Here is a 23,914-nt window from a genome sequence, read left to right as displayed (position 1 = left end):
AAATATATAAATAATATCACCAATGTTTTATTTTGTCTGGTGTTGTTATTAGTCACTGGATTCCTGTAACTTACAACGTTTAATTCATTACATTCTCCCTGTTTACAACCCTTCCCCCATTTTACTGCCCGCTCGCTTTTGGGAAAGAAATGGAGGACTTCTCAATCCAAATCACTACCGAGAGGGGGGCTGGGTTCTTGGTTTAACATTAAAACGAATGGACTTTTAGACACTTTACAACCACAAGAACACGGGGGTAGTATTCAGGTGTTTGATAGTGAGCTTCAATATGCTGTTGTGAGAGAAACATGGTGTGAGATCCGAGCTTCGCTGCCTGCAAGGTCGACAGACCGAGGAACAAGAGGCGCCATTAAAGCTCAAGGTCTTGGACTTAACAGACAGATAACCATAACGTGAACTAATAGTTACACTATTGCATAAAATAAGCCACTATTGCCCTTTTTTCCCCTTCGGCGTTAGCGTCGCAGCCTGCCTGACAGCACAGTCCTGCGCGTACGTACTACACTCTACTCGTGTATTCTTGCGCAAAGGGGTTGTGCTTTTTGGAGGGGGGGGGCGTGAGGAGCGTAAACTGAAACCCAAAATATTCACGAACACGTTAAGGTGCATTAAACTACACGTTTTAAAAACATCGTTTCTTGTCCACCCCAATCGCCCTTCCGCTCGGGATGTTTGTCCGCATCGACGCGTGGCGCGTTGTTCCTGAGAGCGAACTATTTTGCGAGAGCGCGGAAGCCTCGCGCGACGAGCCGGATCTGCTTTCTGTGTGTGTTGGGTGAATGGAGGCGCAGCTCTTCCTGGTGAACAAACAACTATAGGGCAGCCTAGCGATACCCGCTTCCCAGAACGGCCACACACACCTTCTCCTTCTACCCCCAAAAATGGCTGCTGAGCGTAAACACATCGCGCAGCTCAAATCCGGTGAGTAAAAGGGATTAAGAAAGGTGACGTTGGAATATTTTTATATACATATGCCTTTCCCACCACGTCCTTCTTGAAAGCTAATGTAGCTCATTCTCCCCCATCTCGCAGAACTGTACTTCTTAATAGCCCGGTTTTTAGAAGCTGGACCTTGTCAGGACGCGGCAGAGGTGGGTGATTTTGTAATTTAGGACTGTAAACGACATTTCTGGAAAAGATTGAAGCGTAATTTGCTATTTTTGTGCTTTTTTCAGACCTTGATACGGGAGGTTCAAGAGAAGGAGGTAAGCAGCGCGAGCTCTACTCGCGTCGCATCTCACTGCGCTGCACTTCAGGCTGTTAATTTCACGCAGATTTCATATTTGTGCTTTAAAAACACTAAATCGACCCCTTAGAATTTACCTAGACATATTTTACACCGTTTTTCCTATTTCAGCTGTTACCCAAAAGGATTGACTGGACTGGCAAAGAACACCCAGGGAGTTACGAAAATTTGGTAAGGCATCCCTATAACCGAGAGAAAACTTTTTAGAGAGCAAAATAAGAAATTGAATTTCCCGCAATTTTTAAATCAGGAAAAAAACTTAACCCGAGCACACGGGCAAAAACCCACCTCCGGGTTAGAAAGGACCGTCAACGGCTGAACCCAGAGCCTGTCCTGACCTCGGGGATGTGAGTTTGGTCACAGTGCCGTCCGCAAGGTGTAAATAGATGTTAAAATTGATGTAGAAATAAAGAGACGTCATGAATGTGGTGCTGTAAGGGGAAGGGAGCGGAGGGAGGAGGGACCAGTGCGCCAGAGACTGAAAGCGGGGCGGGATGGAGGCGCTCTGCTCCATGTAATGCAACCATAGTCAGGGTAAAACACTCATTTTACCTTAGTTTATTTCACTTAAATTAAGCTTTTGGAGCAGGAAGCAACAAAGCCGGAGTCGTAGGGGATCTTAGCAGGGTACAGGGGGATTTTTTAGAGGCCCTGACAATCTGTTCTTTCGGAGGAAATGATCTTTGAACAGAAAGCACTGAGAGATTTGAGGCCGATAATACAAATGAGAGGTACATCGAAATGAGTACGTATTGATTAATTAATTAATCACTGTATTTAGAAATGTAAATAAATGATTAATCGGATGATTTGCGTTTTTCAGTAGCTCGCTATTTCATTTAGGAACAGCACATGAGAAGACAGTTTGATTTCGCTTTCGAAGTGAGAGATACATAAATATCTTGATTTTAAAACTTAGTGTGTTTTGATCCAGCCCCTGTTATGGCCAGCCCCCAATATATATCAGTTGCGTAACTAATAGACCCTGAAGCTGTCTGTTAATCACGCAGACTGTACTGATGTATCGCCCTCGTCTCTTTCACACGGTGAAATTCACACACATTTTTATCGATAATCTGTTATTTTGTTTTCGCGGTCGTCTCGCGGCTGATCTCGCGCGCCGCTACGCCACTAGATCCCCGTCAGTGTATTATAGTGAGTGAATGCGTGTGTGTGTGTTTGTGTGTGTGTGTGATCGTTCGTGGATGATTTCACTGCGTGTGTGGAGATGTTAAAGCCCTTGTCTGCAGATTGTGGGTTGGAATAACGCGCACGAGACTTTATCGCCTGATGTTGGCGCTGTCAATTAATTTTTTTTTTTTGGTCAGGTCTCGATCCCTCGATTGCATATGTTAATGAGCTATGCAATATGCATTAATTATCATAATTCATAAGATTAATTAAGTAATGATGATAATAACAATATTGCATTATAATTATAATGAAAAAAATTAGTCTATATATATATATATATATATATATATATATATATATATATATATATATGTATATGCATGCATTTTTAATTGCATTACAACATTCACAACGTCCGCAAAATGATAAATATGTAATACATTAACAGCAAAACAGTAGGCCTATACTAATTAGGAACGATGGTTCATTAACAAAACTGTAGATACATTTAAATTTTAATTTATAATTAGTCTTTAATACGCATACCCTGATTCACTTAATGTTAACATCGTGTGTGCGTGTGGATAGATATGAAATGTGTGTGTGCGCGCGCGTTTAGACCAATAGGATGACGCTAAATGCAATTAAAGCCACATTAATTATTGGTCTGCCTTCGGAAGCTGGGTCTGCTGAACAGGCTTGATAGAAGATGCCCGGACTGACGCGTTGCGCAGGGGGGAGACCATTTTACACTGTAGATTAGATTAATCTCTAGGGAAAATATGGAAAGATAAAAAACGCATTGCAATGCCACATTAACACTGCATTGTTTTAAAACGAAGTGTCGAATATAATCCTTTATGATATTGTAATTATGCTATTATGAGAACGTTTTTTAAATTATTTTTTTTACGAGAGCACTGTCAATGTCTGGAAAATGCCTTTTTAAGTATATGCCTTTATTTAGTTTTTTCGAATACACGTTGGTTATTTTTAATGAAAGCATTCACATGACATGCTTTGATTAAATGTGAATGTAGTAGTAGTAAAAAATGTAATTATTGAATTATCTAACTGTAATTATATTTAAAAATTTATTAATGTGATAAGCATTAAAATTGTAAATTAACTGCAAGGTTGCAAAATGTTTACATTATACTTGTATAAAATCATGTTCTTGTATTTTTGTTTCCTTTCTCATTATTTAATTTCTATGCATGCATTATTACAACAAAATAATTGAGCACATTGTACGTTATATTAGAAATATATTTACATATATATTTAAATACAAATATAGATCCATTGGTCTTAATGCACTTTTGTGATTGTGTGTATAGGTCAAATTGTATAGGCACATTTCTCCAGATCACCTGTTGCAGGTGTGTGAGCGAGTGAGTCCTCTTTTAGAGAGAGAAGTGCCAGCCAGCGTACCTGGAGTTAACTCACTACTGGGAGCTGGACGCCAGTCAGTGCTACGAACAAACAAGAGTGAGTGTTTCTATTTGCTGATTAAATGAATTCTTCAACCAATTTATAATAAGCATGTAAACCAGTTTACAGCCAAGTTAAGCAAAAAAAAGATGTTTTGAATGTCTTTTTTTACAATATTAACACCATAACTGCTGCAAAGCAATGTAAAAATGAATTGATCAAATTAGTATTTTGTGCCAGAGTTTTTTTTCTATGTAAAAAGCTGATGACAGGGAAAAATCTTAACATCGGGCTAATTCATTAAAGGATTTAACTTAATCGCTTAATGTTTACAAATTGCATCTCACGACTGAGTCAGATATATAAGCTAATATGTGAAAGAAAGAGGAATGATAATTGATCAGTAGTGGTGGTTAATAATAATGCTGCCGATTCCATAGCAATTAAAACTTCTGCATGTCTATAACATTATCAAGAATACTGCAACTGGCCTTCATAGAAATAAAACAAAAGCATAGAATTACATATTGCTTTGCAGTGGATGTGTGTGTCAGTACCAGTTTGTGTAAGTGTGCCTAGGGATTCAGTCAGTTCTACAGTGTATGTTTAATGACAATCCCACGTGTTTGTTGCAAGGTTGTAAGCACGTGGTATGGAAGGGGTCTGCCCTCGCAGCCCTGCACTGTGGCAGGCCGCCCGAGCCGCCAGTCATCTTTGGAAGCCCGCCCAATATTGGTAAGTCACCTCTTATTGGTTGTTTTGTTGATGTATTCCAGTGTAAGGAAGTTCAACATTCATACACATCCTCATACCTTTCAAAGACAGTTCTTCATTGATTTGATTATTGAAATAGAATTTAAATTTCAAATAAAGGAAGTAGAACATTTGGAAATATGTGGACCATGTACCAAAAAACATTATATGTGTAAATGGAATGTTTATATTAAGAGTTTACCTAGGAAGCTGAATATACAAATGTATTTGCTCTTGTGTGCTATAGTGGAAACAATATACAGTCGGAAGCTGAATGGCTCATATCGGATGGGTCAGTTGGTTCCTACTGCTGTTTACCAACATATGAAGATGCACAAGAGAATTCTGGGACACCTGTCATCTGTATACTGTGTCACCTTCGACCGCACCGGTCACCGCATCTTCACAGTAAGTAATGATTTTAGTTCATTCTGGGGGGAAAACATTTAAATGAGCTTTTATTTTTTCTGAAAATGAGAATATGGACAAATTGTATGAGTATGCATGTTTTTGAAATGTTATAATTAGTATTTGAATTGTGAGCCCTCCCTTTGTTTCCTTTTTGAGTACAGTATTCTGGAGTGTAGTATTACATCAGGTTATGGAATTTTAATTTGTTCGCCATGTTCTTGTGCTTTTGTGTGTGTGTGTGTATGTATGTGCTTGCATGTGTATCTGGAAAAATATTTGAAAGGTTTGACCACAGGTATAAGATGTTTGGTGTATATTAATTTTATCGTGAGAGTTAATTGGAGAGTTTGCTTCAATATCATCTTTTCAAAAGAGGTTTCATAAACGTTAAAAATGATTTATTTAAGTAATAAAAACATTCAGAGAATGATTGCAAGCTTTTTGCAAGAGTTTGTTTGAAAACACTTTTGAATAGGAATTGTTCTCATATTTATAACAGGTTCTCATGGACATTCAGGGAAATTCAGGATTTTGATTTCCAGGCCTAGTTTTTAAATAAATTAATACATTTTTCTAGCTATTCTAAGCTCATTTTTACTTATTAACTATTAACTAAGGATTATTGTTGAAAGGATAAATATTTGATATATAATCCCTGTAAAATTGTATATATTTTAAATACTTATCCAGCAATCACTAAAGACCAGGTCAGAATTTGTGGAAACCTTGTTTACAGTGTATGGTGTGCAACTCCATATATCCCACATTATAAACGTGCATTTATGCTCCATCATTTACCATTACTGATGATGTTTTTCTTTTAGCAATATTTAATATCCAGTATATTTAAAATGAAAATAAATTCTGGAATATCTGTGTGCTCATAAATTTAGTGTACTGATCAAGCAGTCTGAAAGAAAGAAAAACTGATGTACAATGTAGTAGATTTAAATAGCTTTGTGTTGAAGCCAGTGTGGCTTTAATTAGCCAGTATGCCTCATTAAACTGTATACATACAACTATATGCCTATCCATTATGGAATTTAAAGGGATGTCACTAAAGTTTTTAGGGTGCTGTTAACTTATCATAATAATAAAACACTTAAGGTCAAAAGCTTTAACACTGAAAATCCCCAAAAGAACATAATGGTCTCAAATGACCCATTGAATGGAGGAATCTGATCGCTGTTTGGTCCAGATGTCTGAGTGGGTTTTGGTTTTTAAGGGTTCTGAAAGCAGCTGTGGTTTTATGAGTTGATCAGGGACTTGCCCGTAAGAGAGTTATATGTTCACACAGTGTTTAGGTCGTGTGGTTCAAAAGTGCTGTTCTACAGTTTACCATGGGATACCATTAACAGAGCCATTGACTTAACGTGTGTTTAGTTTACATGGCATAATGATTTGGATAAAAGCATAAATAAATATGTGTAAATGCAGATTTCTCTTATCATATTTTGAAGTGTCGCGGGATTTGCGGTTTTGATGTGTCTGAGTCATTCATCATGCACATAATGTGTTTTGCATGCATTTCGATTAAAACGTTTGGGACCACTACTGAAAAGGATTATATTTTACATGTTGTTTTTTTATTACAGCTTATATTATCAGTATGAGTCTCTTAGTATTCGGATGTCCTCTTCATTTCAGTGACAGCAGCTCTTGAGCTGCATACTCCACAAGATTGTGTAAAACCTGATGATCATGTTCTCGTTGCATGATTTGAGGATGATCCTAAAAACACATTGTTCTTTGGAAAAATACACATGATCATTGTCAGAAATGTATGTATTTGATCAGTGGACCAGGAATAGTGTTGAAATATAGGAATATTTCATGTCCATTTTACATCAGAATTTTTACTCTGTTTTACTTTTTGGTAACACTTTAGTAAGGATCTATTCTTACTATTAACTAGTTGCTTATTAGCATGAAAATTTTGAACATATTGGCTGTTTATTAATATTTAGAAAGCACATTCTGCATGACCATATTCTACAACCCAATACTGAAACTGAAACTGCATGTACTTTACTAGCTATTAATAAGCAGCAAAGTAGGAGTTTGAGGCAAAAGTCTTAGGGAAAGGTTTGTTAATAGTGAGAATTGGACCTTGAATTAAAGTGATGACATTTTTTCAAAATCTTGAATTTTTTTACTGGTTTGATAAAGAAATAAAATGAAAAATAAAAACAGTCTGTGGACTCTTTAAATACTTTGCACACTACATTCAAGAATTGGGAGTCAGTGAGATGTACTGACCAAATAAATACAGGCTTGGTGAGAATAAGAGATTCTTTCAAAAAATTTTACTGACTCCTAACATTTGAACAGTTAGTGTGTGTCGTTAATAAATCCGACTCTATGGCCCTTTGTTGGAATTTCAATAAGTAGTTCTTTTCTTTTGTCTGATGTTGTGCAACATTGGAAACTCTTGTCTTAATTTCCTAGTGACTAAAAGGGTATTTTTAGACCGTGAGCCTTCTGATCTCACAGGGACAGATAATGTTTTGACTCTGGGATAAGTGTAGAGGTCAAAGGTTGTTCACATGTCCCGCCTGGGGAAGCATACTGTCGCTTGGTGACATCATGACGTCCTCAAACTTCCTAAAGATTTTGTGAGTGTGTGTGGGTTAGTGCACGTGTTTTGATTCATGCGTTTCTCGGACATTACCTCACCCTCAGCCGTTGGAGTGAGCTGTAGTTAACGTTTGTCAGAGCTCTGTAGGATCGGGCTTGTGTGTGTGTTTTGCTGATGAGTGTTTTTGAGTGTGCACTCTTGGGTTCCATTTTACTCTGCAAGTTTTTAATGCTCCAAAAATGGCTGAACAGCAAGGATTACTCCCCCTCTTTCTGCCTCTCCCTCCCTTTTCCCTCTATCTCTCTCTCCTACTGCTGTTCTCTTTGTCTTTTCCTCTTTAGATCGGGGTCTCTCTGTGTTTCCCCTTCTCTTTTTTTTTCTTTCTATAGGTCTTTTTCTCCCGGCTTAGGGGGGCGTGTCTGTGCGCGCATGCATGTTGAAAAAAGTGTTTCTTTTGTGGAATTGGCTGCGAGCCACAAATAAAATCATCTCTTTCATATTCCTGAGCCATTAGCCAGTGTGTCATTGGCATTCCGTCTGTGTTTAACAGATCTTCGGGAATGTTCGTCTCTGTGTGGGGCTTGGGGATCATTTTTCTTTGCATGTGTGGCCTGCTAAAATCAATGTTATTATCACAGTTAATTCCAGTGTTTCTGGAAACAACTGTGATATTTTCATGGTGTTAAAATCACGTTTACGAAATAAGGAGGAAGATGGCAAGCTGATTATCCTTGGGGAAAAGCATCTTTCAATCAAGCTGTGAATGAAAGATGGGGTTCAGGTTGTTGTTGGTAGCGCTTGCTTTTTATGGTCCTATGCCTGTTGTCATGGAAATGCAATGCCACAGTGCTGTTTTTAGGTTAAAAGCATTTTTTATTTACTTTGCAGTAAATTCACATTAGACTCGATTAATGTAGTATTAGCAACAAATAGTGACATGTGTTGGAAGTTGTAGCAGTTTTAATGTTTCTGCAGGAAACATAGGGATGATATAGACTTAAATGTTTGGGATCAGAAAGAATTTGAGGCTTTTGTAAGAAGTATTTTGAGTTTACCAAGGCCATATTTAATTAATAGGTTTTTTTTAAATCAAAAATAGAAACAGTGAAAATTAAATATGTATATTATGAAATATTGAAAAATGAGTTATATTTGGTAAATATAAAGCTAAATTAATATGAATAAAATGTAAATTACAGTTTAAAACCGTTTTCTATTTTAATGTTTTAATGTAAAGCCATTTATTCCTGTGATGGCAAAGCTGAATTTTTAACTGTCATTACTCCAGCCTTCAGTTTCACACAATCCTTCATAAATCATTCTAATATGCTGATTTGGTGAAATCAAGAAACATTTAATCTATTTATAATTATCAATCTTGTGCTAATTAAAAAGTTTTTTCAGGATTCTTTGATGAACAGGAATTTTGAAAATCAGTATTTATTTTTTTAAAAAAAGAGTAAATTGTAAATGTTTTTACAGTCATTTGAGCAATTTTAATGTGACCTTGCTGAAAAATGTTCAATTAAAAAAAAAAAGATCTGACTGACCCCAAACCTTTGAACAACACTTGTCCCACTACATGTTTCAGAATGAATTAATATTCAGGGTGATAGATAAAAAAATTATACAAAAAAAAATAATCAATATATTTAGTGTCAGATATTGTTAAAAATAAAGTACAAGCATATTAGTAAAAAAATTACATAGGATAGCATCTGTTTTCCATTAATATCCACAATCCACAAATAGCTATTTGGCTATTGTTTAACATTATCCTATAGCTCATTTTATGTAGAAATCTAAAAGATAAAAAAGATATAAAAGGAAAGTTATTTCAGAGGAAGAGGGAAGGTAATTTTTTTTTGGTTTTATTGGTATAACATGCACTGATGAGTTGTTCACAATAAGACCAGGGACAGGAATTCAAATAATTAAGTAAATAGAGTGCGTTTTGATTTCATGCTGACTTTATGAGCAAGGTAAATTTCCAAAGTGGTTTTGGATACATAAAACAATAGGGTTGATTTAGTGTGACATCAGTTTTTTTTTTTGGTTATTGTTACTCATTCTTATGTAATGTGCTTCTCTTGGCGCAGACTGAACTTGTTATATGAGCCTATGTAATTGTATTAAGTAAATTTAATGTAAATTTTATGTCCATATTTAGAGGCCCAGGCGGGATTGGTTTAACTTCAGACGTTTGGCTGGAATCTCTGCTTGAGTTAATTAATTTGAAAAACACTTGTCTAAATTCTAGTGGATTTTATTTGGCTGTACAGAGACCAAACTTCTGAAGGAAGTCTGAAAATCAGTCTGACGCACGACTTTGGAAGGGTCTGAGGGGTTACCGTGTGTGGTGTGTATCCTCAGGGTTCGGACGACTGTTTGGTGAAGATCTGGTCCACGGATGAGGGGCGTTTGCTGGCGACACTGAGAGGTCATGCGGCAGAGATTTCAGACATGGCTGTGAATTATGAGAACACCCTGCTGGCAGCTGGCAGCTGTGATAAAATGATCAGAGTGTGGTGCCTACAGACCTGCGCCCCGCTGGCAGTACTGGAGGGCCACACGGCATCCATCACGTCACTACAGGTGTGAGACACGTTTACATTCACATTTCTACAGACACAATGTTATGAGACATGCACGAGAATTTCAACAATTACAAAGAATTCTGAATAAAATTTAACAGTAATTTCTTACAATAAAATAGTGTTGTTGTTGCTTTTAGATTTTTACTGTGAGTCAATTGCAGTCTAGGTCTTTCTTTCGTGGTAAGACAATAAATTACTGCAAAAGACGACCATATTGCACACCATTCCAGGATGATACTGTAAATAGTCACCATTATGGTGATTCATGTTCCCTTTGGCCGGGAACTTCGAACTTTTAATTAATTTTCTCCCAGCCAGTGTTACAGAATACAATTTGTTGTACATTGAGAAAATAAACATAGCATTTCCATTTATTGTTTTATGTTATAATGCAAAGACATAATCTTTTATGAGCAATTAACCTTAATCATACTCTGGTTAAAATAGTACTGTTGTCAATCAGGCCAGCAAAATAGTTTATTTCAACTTGATATGATTAGCGCTTTTCAAAATACTTGTTGCTTCAAAGCAGCTTTACAGAAAATGCTTGTTTCAATGTTGCTCATAGCAGTGAAATAAATACTACTAAAACAATACATGGCACAATATACAGAGATTGTTATTATTAAGACATGGCTAATTATTGTGTGTACAGCTCAGTGCTGTTGCGTTACAGTAACTTCCTGATCCTGTTTACTTTCAAGTCAAAATATAGTGTTACTTAATTATAATAAACTGCAGAACTACTGTAAAAATTACTGTGAAACATCTAGTAGGCAGAAATGTACATTATTTTTAAAAGAAAGTCTCTTATGCTAACCCAGACAGCAATTATTTAAGCAGTGAAAACTAAAATATTGTTAAACTAACTGTTTTCTATTTTAATATATTTAAAAGTGTAGTTTATTTATATGATTGGAAGCTGAATTTTAAGTAGATATTACTCCAATATTCAGTGTCATAGCATTCAGAAATCATTCTGATATGCTAAAGAAATCAGTTTTGCTTCTTTATGTGGAAACTAGAGATGCACCGATGCAAACTAGAGATCAGTCTCACTTCTTTCCGATTTCAAGCCGAATCCGTTTTGTTACCAGCAGCACAGGCAATAACGTCACGTCAGCCATCCACAAGCCGGCCCGCTTTCAGTTTCAAACAGCTGTGCTAAAACATTAAAATACATACAAAATGATGTCAAAATCCCCATCTTGGCAAGTATCCAGTTAAACACAGTCAGTTATGGAACGTTAAATAGTTGAGAAAGAGAAGGTATGCTGTGTAACCGTATATTGGGTCCGTGGATAAACTCTTAAAGTCTGTCATGTTAATCAAAGAACAAAACATTAAGAAAATCACTTTCTGCTCTTGACTGATTTTTTTATAACTTTAATGATAAGCATTTATTTGTATTTAATTTTTACAGTGAAGACTTAAGAAATCACCTCTGATAAAAAATTTATATTTAATAAAATTTTGTAGTATTTCTTACCTGAATAAAAACTTAACCTGAAAAAAAATTCTATTGCATTTATTTATGGTTTTGTTTGCAATTTTTTTTTATTTGTTCTTATTTTATTACTGACTTTTTACTTTGTGTGTGTGTGTGTTCTTTTAATGAAACTGGGTTGAAGAAAAGTAGATTTTTGTTTGTATATGCTGTCAATTATATTTCTTAGGGAAAAATCGGCCAAAATCAGTATCGGCAGATGACACTAATAAAAAAAATCGGAAATCGAACAAGATAATAGCAATCGATGCATCTCTAGTGGAAACTGTAATAAGTTTATTGTTATGATTCTTTAATGAATCAAAAATTCAAAATCTATGTATCTGTTTGTATCTATTTATCTTTACTGTCACTTTTGATCAATTCAACGCACCCTTGCTGAAGAAAATTAATCTCTCTCTCTCTCTCTCTCTCTCTCTCTCTCTCTCTCGCTTAAAAAAATTAATGACCTCAAACTTTCACATTAAATTTAAAATGTATGTTTTGCAGTGTATATAGGCATGCACAATCACACACCCACTCATAGACAACATTTATTGTGTTGTAATCCTGTTTCGTCTGTGTGTGCGTTTAGTTTTCTCCTCTGTGCAGTGGAAATAAGAGGTTCCTGTCCTCCACTGGAGCTGACGGCACCATCTGTTTCTGGCAGTGGGACGCACGCACGCTCAAATTCGGGTGTGTTTCCTTCATTCTTGCTCTCATCTGTGGGGTTTTAAGTATTGCAATCTTTTCTTTGCTATACAGAGCTAGTATTTAAAGCTCTTTTTGTTTAGTTGAGAAACATGGAATTGCAGCATACCATTTTCTTTTGAACCTAATATCTAAAATATGTTTAAGTGTTTAGATTTTTCATTTATTATTTCTGCAATTCCATTTTAGTGCAGAAATGACACCTTTCACCTTTAAATAATGTCACTAAGAGAATATATTCTGGCACTTATCATGTTTCTGTGTGTGCAGGCAGCGACCCAGCAAATTCATCGAGCGGCCCAGACCAGGCGTGCAGATGATCTGTTCCTCTTTTAGTGCAGGTAGGCCAGAAGTGTCAAAGCTCTTTTCTCACCTCTACCTGCTCCCGTTTTATCAGTTATACTTAATCATTCACAGCCTGCCACAGGAGCCCGTGTGACAAATACTTTTGTTGCGACACTGAGCTTGTAGTAAAACTTGATGTTTTCAGAAATGGACAGAAAACATTTAAGAGTTTAGAGAAACTGATCAGTGGTATCTGCCAGTTTGTATAACTGCTTTACCATATGACATATGATACAGTTGTCATCTTTTATATCGTATGTGATGGCAAATATAATAAATCTTGAGAGAAAATCTATATTGATTATTGCTGTCAACGTAATGCACTGTCTTGTGTAAATGGCCCCTAAATCTTTCTTGGACAGATTGACAAATTTGATTAAATGGATTGCTGCGGACTGTAGGCCAGTGATAGAAATAAAATCAACAGTATGGAAATAAAAGAAACAATATTAACTCTAATTCACTTTGTCAATGCTTTTGTTTGCAATTATTACCTTATTTTTGGGGCTTCTCTAGGCAATTATTTATGTATGTGATTAATTGCAGTTAATTTGATTAATACATCTTCAAATTTGTAATTCGACTACAAATTTTGATCATCTGAAAGCCGTGATATTTAAGACGTATGCTCATGATTATATGAATTCATGTGCTCCTATAGAAATGTGATATTAAGTGATTATTTATTCCCATGTTTTCATTGTTCTGAAAGCTGATGGAGGATTATAGAATGACAGCGGATCGTTTTGGCTTAAACATTTTTCTGCAAGTGAAGCTATAAATATCCTGTTGTCAGACAGATATCACAGACTTTTTAAAAAGATAGTGTTCAGCACTGCAGGAGCTCTTCTAATACACATTACTGAAGAAAGGAAACACTCAGCTGGCTTTTACCCAGATAGACACATACACAATTAAACACAGAAACAGGTTTTGGTTCCTTCCTCTTCATATCTTTGCTAATACATGTTCTGAATTCATTTGAGCAATTTGAGTTTCTTGTTTATGAATGCAATATTGTGATTATTGCTGATACTTGCAGGATTGTGCTTGCGTGAAAATTGACAATTGATGGATGTTTTCTAGTTTTATGCTCCTTAATCCTATGTTATTGACGATGTTGATGCATTTTTTGTAATGTTAAACAATATTTGATGATATTATTTCAGGTGGGATGTTCCTCGCGACAGGCAGCACTGATCACATCATTAGGGTTTATTACTTTGGAGAGGGACAACCAGAGAAGATATCTGAGCTGGAGTCTCACACTGTATGTAATGCTTTTTGCGTGTTGTTTCCATTTTGTTTGTGCATGTGTTTTTTTTTGTGGAATAATATTATAATGCATAAAATGGATTTTGAAAATTCTCTAACACCCTGTCTAATGTCTCTGTTAACAGAATGGTAAAACACTCTTCTATGAAATATAAAACAAAATACTTAACAGTACTATACTATTACACTATTTTGCAAGTTATATAATTGTACATATATAATAATAGTATAAAATAAATATAGCATATATACTATCATATTTTATAAGTCTAATAGTTACATTATAGATGATAATTTTATCATGTTTAGAACTATGTAATACAATTCAATACCCTCCCAGCGTTTGTATGTGTGTGTAATATACTGTATAAATAACATTAATTTCTTCTGTTATTATTTTAGGATAGTTTACCCAAAATGAAAATTCTGTCGCTAATTTCTCATCCTCATGACGTTCCAAAGTCCTTTGTTCATCTTCAGAACATTAAATAATATAATTTTGATGAAATCTGAGAGCTTTCTGTCCCTGCATAGACAGCAACACAACTATCATCATTAATTAAAAAAAAATGCATTTAACATCTAACATCTTCTTTGATTGATTGAAAGCACTAATATATAACAACTTCAACCTAACACACTTCTCAGAATTTTTCAAATTGTGTGTACTGTATATTGATGTATTGTTTAAAGCGTCTCATTTTTCTTCTCTTTACTGGATTCACTGTTGCAGGAATTCATTATTATTTTGAGGTTCCCCTCATGTTTTTTAATGACTTCATCTTTTTCCTCAGGACAAAGTCGACAGCATCCAGTTCTCCCATGGTGGCGATCGGTGAGCAACACTAGCTCCGTTTATCTGTGTACATGTGAGATTGTGAGAGAGAAAGTGTGTGTGTTTCTATGTCAGGTTTGTTGGATTAATGGAACCTGGGGGTTCCTATAATTATACAAGCTGATGTTGTCAGCAGAAAAACACCCTTGTTCCCAACACACACAAACATGCGTTTCAGATACACATCGTACAAGAACTCAAGTGGATGAAATGTCTTTGTACTTAAACAACAGGCATGTGACACAACAGCTCTTTATTCAGTCTCTGCAAGCTCTTTTATGTTCCTCACTCGCTCTACTATAATGAGCAAATGTTTTTGCATTGGGGGAGGGGGGAAATAGCGAGTGTGACAGAAAAGAGGGAGAAAAGGAGGAGTAAGAGAGAGAAGGAGAGTAATAAGATGGAGAGGTCTGTAACAGGTCCCTAAGGAATTAAGAAGATGGATGTTCACATGAACAGATTCTTTGCACCGAAGGAGACAGCATCCAGTGTTACATATATAGGAAAGGGAGGAAACCTCACCAATCATTAGAACTGCAGAGTGTACTGTCAAAAAGAAAAAAACCCTGTCACAAATGAGTAGATTGCACACTGTAACAGACAATGCACAAGTCTTTTTTACCAGAGTAATAGACTCGGACTCAATTATAGATTAAGCTACCTCATGGAATAATACACATCTAAGTTGTTGCACACTTAAAAATGACATTGAGTCACAACCTAATGCAAGTTTTCTTTTTTATAGTAAAATTGTATGACACTGCTTCAGAATTAATTTTCTTAATCATTACTTGTGCCTTTTTTGCATCTTTACATCCCTAGATAAATTTACTTGAGAAGAAGAATTGTGTAATATATTAAAACTTAAGTATGATAAGATTAAGATTACAATATAACACAATTAATAAAATGTAACATTATTTTGTGAGGATAATGCGGTTAAAAAGTAATACTACATCTTCTCAGTAATACCGCTTTTACTCAAATGCGAAGCGGGTGTTTATGGAGGTCCTAAAGGCATAGTAACAAAAACGTACCATCAAATTTTTGAAAAAGGGAAAATTATCATACTCAGTTATGCATGTTTTTTGTTTTGTTTTTATCTCAAGAAAAAAAAATGAATAATAATGCTGCTGTATGAGAACATAAGATACCTTTATAGAGTAGAGTAGTACATAGTCAACAATACAAGAACCACATTCAGTACACTGTAAAACAAAAACCCTTCATCATCCTTAATTTAACTTTTATTTTTGCTCAAATGTGTACGTTTTCAGAGGTTCAATAAATTTTCCTTCTGTAAGTAACTGGTTGAAGTGGAATTAATTTATAATTGTAGTACCACATTTTACTGAACATTTTAATTCAGCAATGAAGTTTTCAAATGTAGTGCATTAAAATTGTATCAGTGTGCCTCATTAATTCCTTTTTCTTAAAGCCTCAGAGTATGTATTTGTATAGATTACATTTTTGAGCATAAACCTATGCATGTGCAGGTTTGTGAGTGGCAGTAGAGACGGCACAGCGCGGATATGGCAGCTGCAGCAGCAGGACTGGAGGAGCATTCTCCTGGACATGGCCACTAAGCTACCTGGGTAAGATCAATTTTAATCACTGTTAATCACTGTTCATAGGTATGGCTTGATTAATTGTGCATTAATGTTACATTTTGTTTGCTAAACAATTGATCATTAGCAACATAATTAATTTGAAGCCCCATGAGGGCCATTGATTCTGAGCACACAGGAGCGACTGAGATGAAACCTGTAAAGCAACCAACAGAATCATAACAATGGATCATGAATCATTTGAATGCATATGTCTTTTTGTATACTGGTTTGTCTCTCACTGCTCTTGCTCTTTAAAAAGTAGGCCAGCTGTAAAGCAAGTTATAAATGTCACACTATTTTATAGAAAGTACTTTTCTTATTTCTGTCTTTTTAGCAAGTACAACCCTCCACCTTTAGAGGACAAAGTCACCAAACTGAAGGTGACTATGGTGGCCTGGGATTGCAATGACAACACAGTCATTACCGCTGCGAACAACTTGACATTGAAAGTGTGGAACTCATACACAGGGAACCTTATTCATGTACTGATGGTAAGAGTGCAAAGATCTCTCCACAGTGACTGAAAGGAGGAAATATGTGATAATATATAATGTTGTGATTATGGCCTTCACCCACAGGGCCATGAGGACGAGGTGTTTGTGTTAGAGCCACATCCATTTGATTCCAGAGTGCTTTTCTCTGCTGGGCACGACGGAAACGCCATCGTCTGGGATCTGGCAAGAGGAGTCAAAATACGCTCATACTTTAACATGGTAAACTAAATGGCTACACTATATTTCTTTAATCAGATTGCATCACATGCCTGACAAAAAATATCTATGCAAATCTATTGGTTTACTGGTGTTTATTGTGTCTCACAAACATTCTTTCTCTGCTTGTGTGTGTGTGTAGATCGAGGGTCAGGGCCATGGTGCGGTCTTTGACTGTAAGTGCTCTCCAGATGGGCAGCACTTCGCTTGCACGGACTCCCACGGTCACCTGCTGATCTTTGGGTTCGGCTCTAGCAGCAGATACGACAAGGTACTGAATTCCAATGTCTGTCTCAGATGCTATGTTCAGAATGAAATATTAGCATACTATTTGCTCCATTTTGCTCTCTCTATAATGAATAGTATATTGTCACATTGTTACATGACCTCATCACATTGCATGTTTAATTCAGTAATTTCATTTCAATTCTAGTTTTAGTGCTAATTCAGTTTAAATTAGTTTTATAAATTAAAAATTTATTTTACATATTTATATTTTATTTTATTTCAAATGGTACAAATCCTAAGATTTGAATAGTTTTCATTTTAGTTAACAACTGCAACAGATAAGTTGATAACTTATCAAAAACTGATAAATAGAAAGTGCTGATATTCTATATTTCAATTGGAATACATAAAAATAAATAAAACACTGACAAATAAAAATAATTCTTTTAAATGCTTGTAAATGTAAATTTAGGCTTCACAAAATTATAATGTACAGTATGAAAAATATGTTCATTGTGAGATTTGCTTAAGATAATATTTAAAAGTGTTATTAACTGATTGTTTTTAAAGTGTTAGATGTCAGAAATGGTTGCATAAATATAAAAAAAATGGGGAAATGAGCATGCACAAATACATATTCAGGACTGGTATATGTCAGTATTTGTGTACATTTCTAATATCAGTCGGTAACTGAGATAATACTAATATGTAGTGCATTTGGAGCAGAAGTAATACGAATAATAAGATTCTGAACCGTCTGAAGCCCTGTTTGTGTTACTCAGTTAGTATATGTGTATTTGTTGTGAATGTATCTATTGATCTGTTCTCTAGATAGCAGATCAGATGTTCTTCCACACTGATTATCGGCCACTTATCCGTGATGCCCATAACTTTGTGCTGGACGAACAGACCCAGCAGGCACCTCACCTCATGCCGCCACCATTCCTGGTGGATGTGGATGGGAATCCTCACCCTCCACGCTACCAGAGACTGGTTCCTGGCAGAGAGAACTGCAGAGAGGAACAGCTCATACCCCAGATGGGGCTCACGTCATCAGGTAAGAAATGCAGATAGACAGTGTCTCTTTGGTCCCTTTATGTGTTTTTATTACTTAAAGTAATTATTGGCCAATTGTGTATGCAAACATACACCTGCAAGCTGTCACTTAACATTAATAAAGCCTCTGTGTTTGTTTTGTATTTCTTCACTCAGGGCTGAATCAGGTGGTTAGTCAGCAGGCTGCAGAAGGCTCTAGTCCTCTTGATGGTATTATCCAGAGACTACAGCAAGAGCAGGACCAGAGACTAGGATCTGACAACAGAGCCAGCAGAGGTAATGCACACATTTTTTTGTAGTGTAGTGAAATAATACTAAAATGTTTGATCAGTATCAATGGTGAAATTTCATGATTCTTGATACAGAGTTATTTTAATATTTATCAAATTACTTACATAATTAAAAAGTACTTTATACTATAATTCTTTATACAATTTAATAATTAAAAAATTATCACAAAACAATTGTGTAAAAAATTATACTGAAATGTTTCATGTATTATGTGCTGTTTTAATTGTATTTATTTTTTTCGTTTTTCACCTAATATTTATATTTAATTACAAGCTTTATTTCAGTTTAAATTTTTTATTCATTTTAGTTTTAGTTAACAATAACACTGAATACGTCTAATTAAAATAGCAAAAAGCACTTGACATTTTTCAGCCATGTCAATTATTCAAGTAAATTAAAAATACCAAAAGTGTTTACATGTAAAATGAAAATTGTTGCATCATACTACAAAAACAAAACAAAAACAATAAAACAAGCTGAAAAAAAGACAATGACATGTGCATTCAGCAGTCTACAGTTAAAACAATTAAAGGGCCAGACCATCAAATTTGTCCATGTTTTTCAATTGTTTTCCAAAGCGACTTTACAAAAAAACAGTTCCTTACAAACCCCCAGTGAGCCAGACAAAGTTATCACTTCTGTAAAGTATAAAAATGTCATCAGATGATCTTTATAAACCAGTGAGGGGTGATTGTAATACAATTAACAGTAGTGTTGATGCTGTTTGCATGTCTGGTTTGTGTGTCTAGGATCTGTCAGTTCTCCCACAGAGGTCTCTTCTCCACCTAACGTGGGTCTGAGACGCAGTGGACAGATCGAAGGCGTTCGCCAGATGCACAGTAACGCTCCACGCAGTGAGATTGCCACCGAAAGAGACCTGGTGGCATGGAGTCGAAGGGTCCTCGTTCCTGAACTATCACCAGCTATAGCTTGGTAAATCGCATATTCAAATACAGTGTAGTCCAAAAGTCTGACAATGATTTTCATTGAATGAATTTCAAATCTAACTTTCAAATGTTATTTTAATCCTTGAAAAAAGCAGAAATAATTCAAAAAATTAAAACAAACGTTATAGTGTAAAATGTGGAAAAATTTGTATATATGCATTTAATATTTTGATAGACACCTGCAACTCAAACAAGATCTTCTTGTGTCTTCTTTCTATTGTTTCTTACAGTGTAATGCAGTTTGTCTGTTTTGTGTGTCTGTTTGTGAGTACAGTAAGCAGGAGATTTGGCGTGCAGCTAAAGGAGAAGAGGAAATCAACATCTACAGGTCAGAAAGGAGGAGACGCAGCGTGCACAGCCAGTACCACAGAGAAAACCGGGTAAATGATCATATATGATCATCAGTTTGAAAATATATACAAATCTGGATAAACTTGTCTGCCTCACTGATTGATTGGGATGATTGTGTGCAGCATCATTCACCACCAAATTTTTACATCCAACTTAATGTTGCTAAAGCCCTAGTTGCTGTTTAACATGCAAATTAATTTGTGTATTTTTCATACCAGCATGCTACAGAAAATTCTGTGGAGGAGGGGCGGCGTCACCAGGGTAACCAGCATAACTACCATACACGACTGGCCGTGGAGGAAACGAGTCGTCAGAGTGAACCCAACGAGGAAGAACACAGTGCTTCTGAGGTACTGTCAAAAGATGTCCCTTTAGGGAAAAGGAGAGTCAACTGCCCATTTAATGAACTTACACTACCCTTCAAAATTTTTAGTTGAAAAGATTATTACAATTTAAAGGGCTCATATGATGATTTTTTTAAAGATCATTATTTTGTGTATTTGGTGTAATAGAAAATGTTGACATGCTTTATTGTTCAAAAAACACTCTCTCTCAAACGCGTCGTTTTATACAAAGTCCGTTCTTCTGACAAGCGCAGTATGCTCTGATTGGCCAACTGACCCAGTGCATTGTGATTGGCCGAACACTGCAAGCACTCGTTGGAAATATAATGCCCCTTACCATATTCGCGAGCTTCATCTTTCAAAATAAATGTAAAGACAGTTAATAATGTCCTTAGTTTTACCATCAGTTCAAGCCCAAAAGGAGAACAAACAAAGTGATGAAGCTCGTATGTGTTTGCAGTACACAGACGGTTAAGAAAGCTGACTCCACTGTGTGACCGTCTCTCTCTCTTTCTTTCTCTCTCTCTCTCTCTTTCTCTCATTTTCTGTCTCTCACTCCTTTGCATGCATGCATGCGCACACATATATACACACACACATGCATAAAACTCCGCATTTGAGCAGTCAATAGCACACACTTAAACTAATAACAGAACATACTTACAGTAGCTGGCAGAGTCTTAACTTTGATAAAGAATATCTCTTTGGATTTGAGACTTAAGGCCGGTGTCACACTGGATGCATGGCGTAGCGTGGCGTTTCTGCTGCGTGCCAGTTGCGTGGTGGCTGCTTTGCGTTTTCTGTGTCTTTACACACTCGAACCATGCCTGACGCGGTGCTGGCGCGCTGCTGCTGCTGTAAAAGACATAGAGGGAGGCTGCAGACAGAACAGGCTCTTGTCTTCATGACAACAATTTCAACACACCTTTATGTTAAGAAGGGAATAGTGGCCTAATGTTCATGTTCATGGGGAAGTCGTGGCCTAATGGTTAGAGAGTCGGACTCCCAATCGAAGGGTTGTGAGTTCTAGTCTCGGGCCGGACGGAATTGTGGGTGGGGGGAGTGCATGTACAGTTCTCTCTCCACCTTCAATACCACGACTTAGGTGCCCTTGAGCAAGGCATCGAACCCCCACTGCTCCCCGGGCGCCGCAGCATAAATGGCTGCCCACTGCTCCGGGTGTGTGCTCACAGTGTGTGTGTGTGTGTGTTCACTGCTCTGTGTATGTGCATTTCGGATGGGTTAAATGCAGAGCACAAATTCTAAGTATGGGTCACCATACTTGGCTGAATGTCACTTCACTCACTCACTCACTCACTCATGTTAAGCATAAATATAAAGCCTACTGATAAAGGACACTGTCAACAGTATTGACGACAAAATAGACTGTTTGACAGATGCAATATATATAAAAAAAAAAAAGATATTTATGTATTTATTTATTTATTTAAATTACATTTATATCTGAATTTATGTCAACCTATAGACTTTCAAACATCAAAAGGTCGTGAATTAATATGTATTTGTGTACAAAATGACACATAAACATATTTTCCTATTTTATTTTGTCTGGAAATGCTTCCAATACGCTTGCGTGTCGCATGAAAAATAGGCGTCGGTTCTATTTCTTGCATGCACGCGTTTTCCTTGTGGACACACATCTCACGCAGGCAGTCTGCAAGCTCTAACCTGGTAACATGGGAGCCGAATTAAAAACGGACATGCCACGCAGCTGAGACGCTTACGCCACGCATCCAGTGTGTCACCGGCCTAAGTCTTTGCAACTTTACAGATCTTCTTTATGTACCAAGAGCTTTAACACTCCAAAGAGAAAGGAACATTTGAAACTGCATCATATGACCCCTTAAAAATAACTGTTTTCTGTATGAAAATAATTTAAAATGTAGTTTATTCCTGTGATGGCCAAGCTGATGAATATGAAGTTCCAAAAAACAGCATTATGAAAGTCTTTATTGTCCATTTTGATCTATTTAATACATCCTTGCTGAATAAAAGACATCTTACACCATTTACTAAATACATGCGACACTAAAAGATTTCAGCGACAGTAAATTTAGGTGTCCACACCAGACTGCGCAACACCAGGACGCAACAGAATCAATCAAATATCACAGCCAATCAAAAGCATGTGTCAGCAGGCTTTCTCGGGAAGCTCACTGTGAAATGGATCACTAAATTCCCCATGAAATCAAAATATTTTTTATTAGTATCAATTTGTTAGTCTCAAGTTTATCTATAACCCAGTTTGCTTCAAAACAGTGAAAAATTATGTTAATTCCAATATAAGCATTCAAAGCTTGCAGTTCGTCACACATCAATGATTTTTTTGACATCACCTTTTACTTCAGCTTCTCATCAAATCTTCTGACCAATCAAATGCTCTCTAGAATCCAAAGCGCCCGCACCCTACACTGTAAATTAGGGTTGTGCCGATAGACGATAGTATTGTGTATCAACGATAGCCAGAGATATCAATGTAAACCGATGTCTCTGTCAATAGTCAAGACGATATTAGGCTCATTCTCCTATTAATGTATTAAATAATAATAAAAATAATAGCTATTATTATTTTACTAGGCGGCCTATTATAAGTCGGCTATTAAACTGCCCAGCTATTTCACTTCAGCACCGCATTTCACACACACACACAAACACACACGCACCTGCAGTCAGTGAAAAAGTAGAAGGACTACATGAGAACCACTATTGATGATGAGTTCTCTGCTGCCTTGTTATTATTTTCATGCACACCGCACTATAATGCGATGCATGCAAAATTCATAGTTTTGGCCATTACAAAGTCTCCATCCACAAACAGACGTACATTGTCTCCAGATATAAGGTATTTCATGGCACTTTAACAAGTAATCTGAAAGAAAACCTATATATGTGCAATATTTTAAACGAGCCCTCACTAACTGAGTTTAATGCCACAGTTATGTTTGAATGCCTCTCATTCTTGTTTCTGTGGCGGTGTGTCGGTCTCGTCATCGAGCACTGTATGACTGATGTATCAGTTCAATTCAACTTTACTCCAAATATATGAACTTAACTGTTTTGAATACTTTATATTTAACATGTTTGTTTATGTCCAATATTAGTGTTAAAAAGTTGGACTTTAAAATAAATTTACTATTTATTTTCACCGTTGACTGATTTTGCAAACAAAATCAAAGAGTCTCTCTCTTGCTCCACCCATGCACGATAATATTGTGTATCGTCGATCTCACGGGCTGACGATATGACGATTTGAAAAATGACCATATCGCCCAACACTACTGTAAATAGATGCTGAAGTGCCGGCTGAGATCGGTCACTTGTTCACGGTGTAGTATGTCCTGTACAGTGAATGACATGTAGTGCACAAATGTGTTCTCAGTTTTAGTGTACGTTAACTTGAATTAATTCTGAGCTAAACTATCTGTTGTTGCTTTCAGCATGGCTATAAGGTCACGCAAAATTATAATCAAACTCAGACTCAGACTTGTTTTAATTTGAATAAAAAACATAATTGGTACCTGAGATTACCA

General features: G+C 36.2%; 1 protein-coding gene across 2 annotated transcripts in view; it reads left to right on the top strand.

Moving 5' to 3' along the window:
- Window positions 1–687: 687 nt before the first annotated feature.
- LOC128011829 (PH-interacting protein) overlaps window positions 688–23,914 on the top strand; it is a 38,521-nt gene continuing 15,294 nt past the window's right edge. The window contains exons 1-21 of one of the 2 annotated variants that reach the window (XM_052594565.1): window positions 688–942; window positions 1,054–1,112; window positions 1,197–1,226; window positions 1,379–1,438; window positions 3,742–3,892; window positions 4,472–4,570; window positions 4,836–4,996; window positions 9,951–10,172; window positions 12,256–12,356; window positions 12,642–12,712; window positions 13,886–13,986; window positions 14,786–14,826; window positions 16,323–16,421; window positions 16,771–16,927; window positions 17,015–17,149; window positions 17,289–17,417; window positions 18,206–18,431; window positions 18,587–18,706; window positions 19,471–19,654; window positions 19,943–20,048; window positions 20,238–20,369. In XM_052594565.1, coding sequence (XP_052450525.1) covers window positions 903–942; window positions 1,054–1,112; window positions 1,197–1,226; window positions 1,379–1,438; window positions 3,742–3,892; window positions 4,472–4,570; window positions 4,836–4,996; window positions 9,951–10,172; window positions 12,256–12,356; window positions 12,642–12,712; window positions 13,886–13,986; window positions 14,786–14,826; window positions 16,323–16,421; window positions 16,771–16,927; window positions 17,015–17,149; window positions 17,289–17,417; window positions 18,206–18,431; window positions 18,587–18,706; window positions 19,471–19,654; window positions 19,943–20,048; window positions 20,238–20,369 — 2,424 coding nt within the window. In that variant the 5' untranslated portion in view covers window positions 688–902. The remainder of the gene's footprint in view (window positions 943–1,053; window positions 1,113–1,196; window positions 1,227–1,378; window positions 1,439–3,741; window positions 3,893–4,471; window positions 4,571–4,835; window positions 4,997–9,950; window positions 10,173–12,255; window positions 12,357–12,641; window positions 12,713–13,885; window positions 13,987–14,785; window positions 14,827–16,322; window positions 16,422–16,770; window positions 16,928–17,014; window positions 17,150–17,288; window positions 17,418–18,205; window positions 18,432–18,586; window positions 18,707–19,470; window positions 19,655–19,942; window positions 20,049–20,237; window positions 20,370–23,914) is intronic. The other variant, XM_052594564.1, reaches the window with a different exon arrangement.

The sequence above is a fragment of the Carassius gibelio genome, chromosome B23 (assembly GCF_023724105.1).
Source record: "Carassius gibelio isolate Cgi1373 ecotype wild population from Czech Republic chromosome B23, carGib1.2-hapl.c, whole genome shotgun sequence".
NCBI classification, from domain to species: Eukaryota; Metazoa; Chordata; class Actinopteri; order Cypriniformes; family Cyprinidae; genus Carassius; species Carassius gibelio.
Note: the sequence above shows the minus strand (reverse complement) of the source record. Positions and strands in the feature narration are given on the sequence as shown.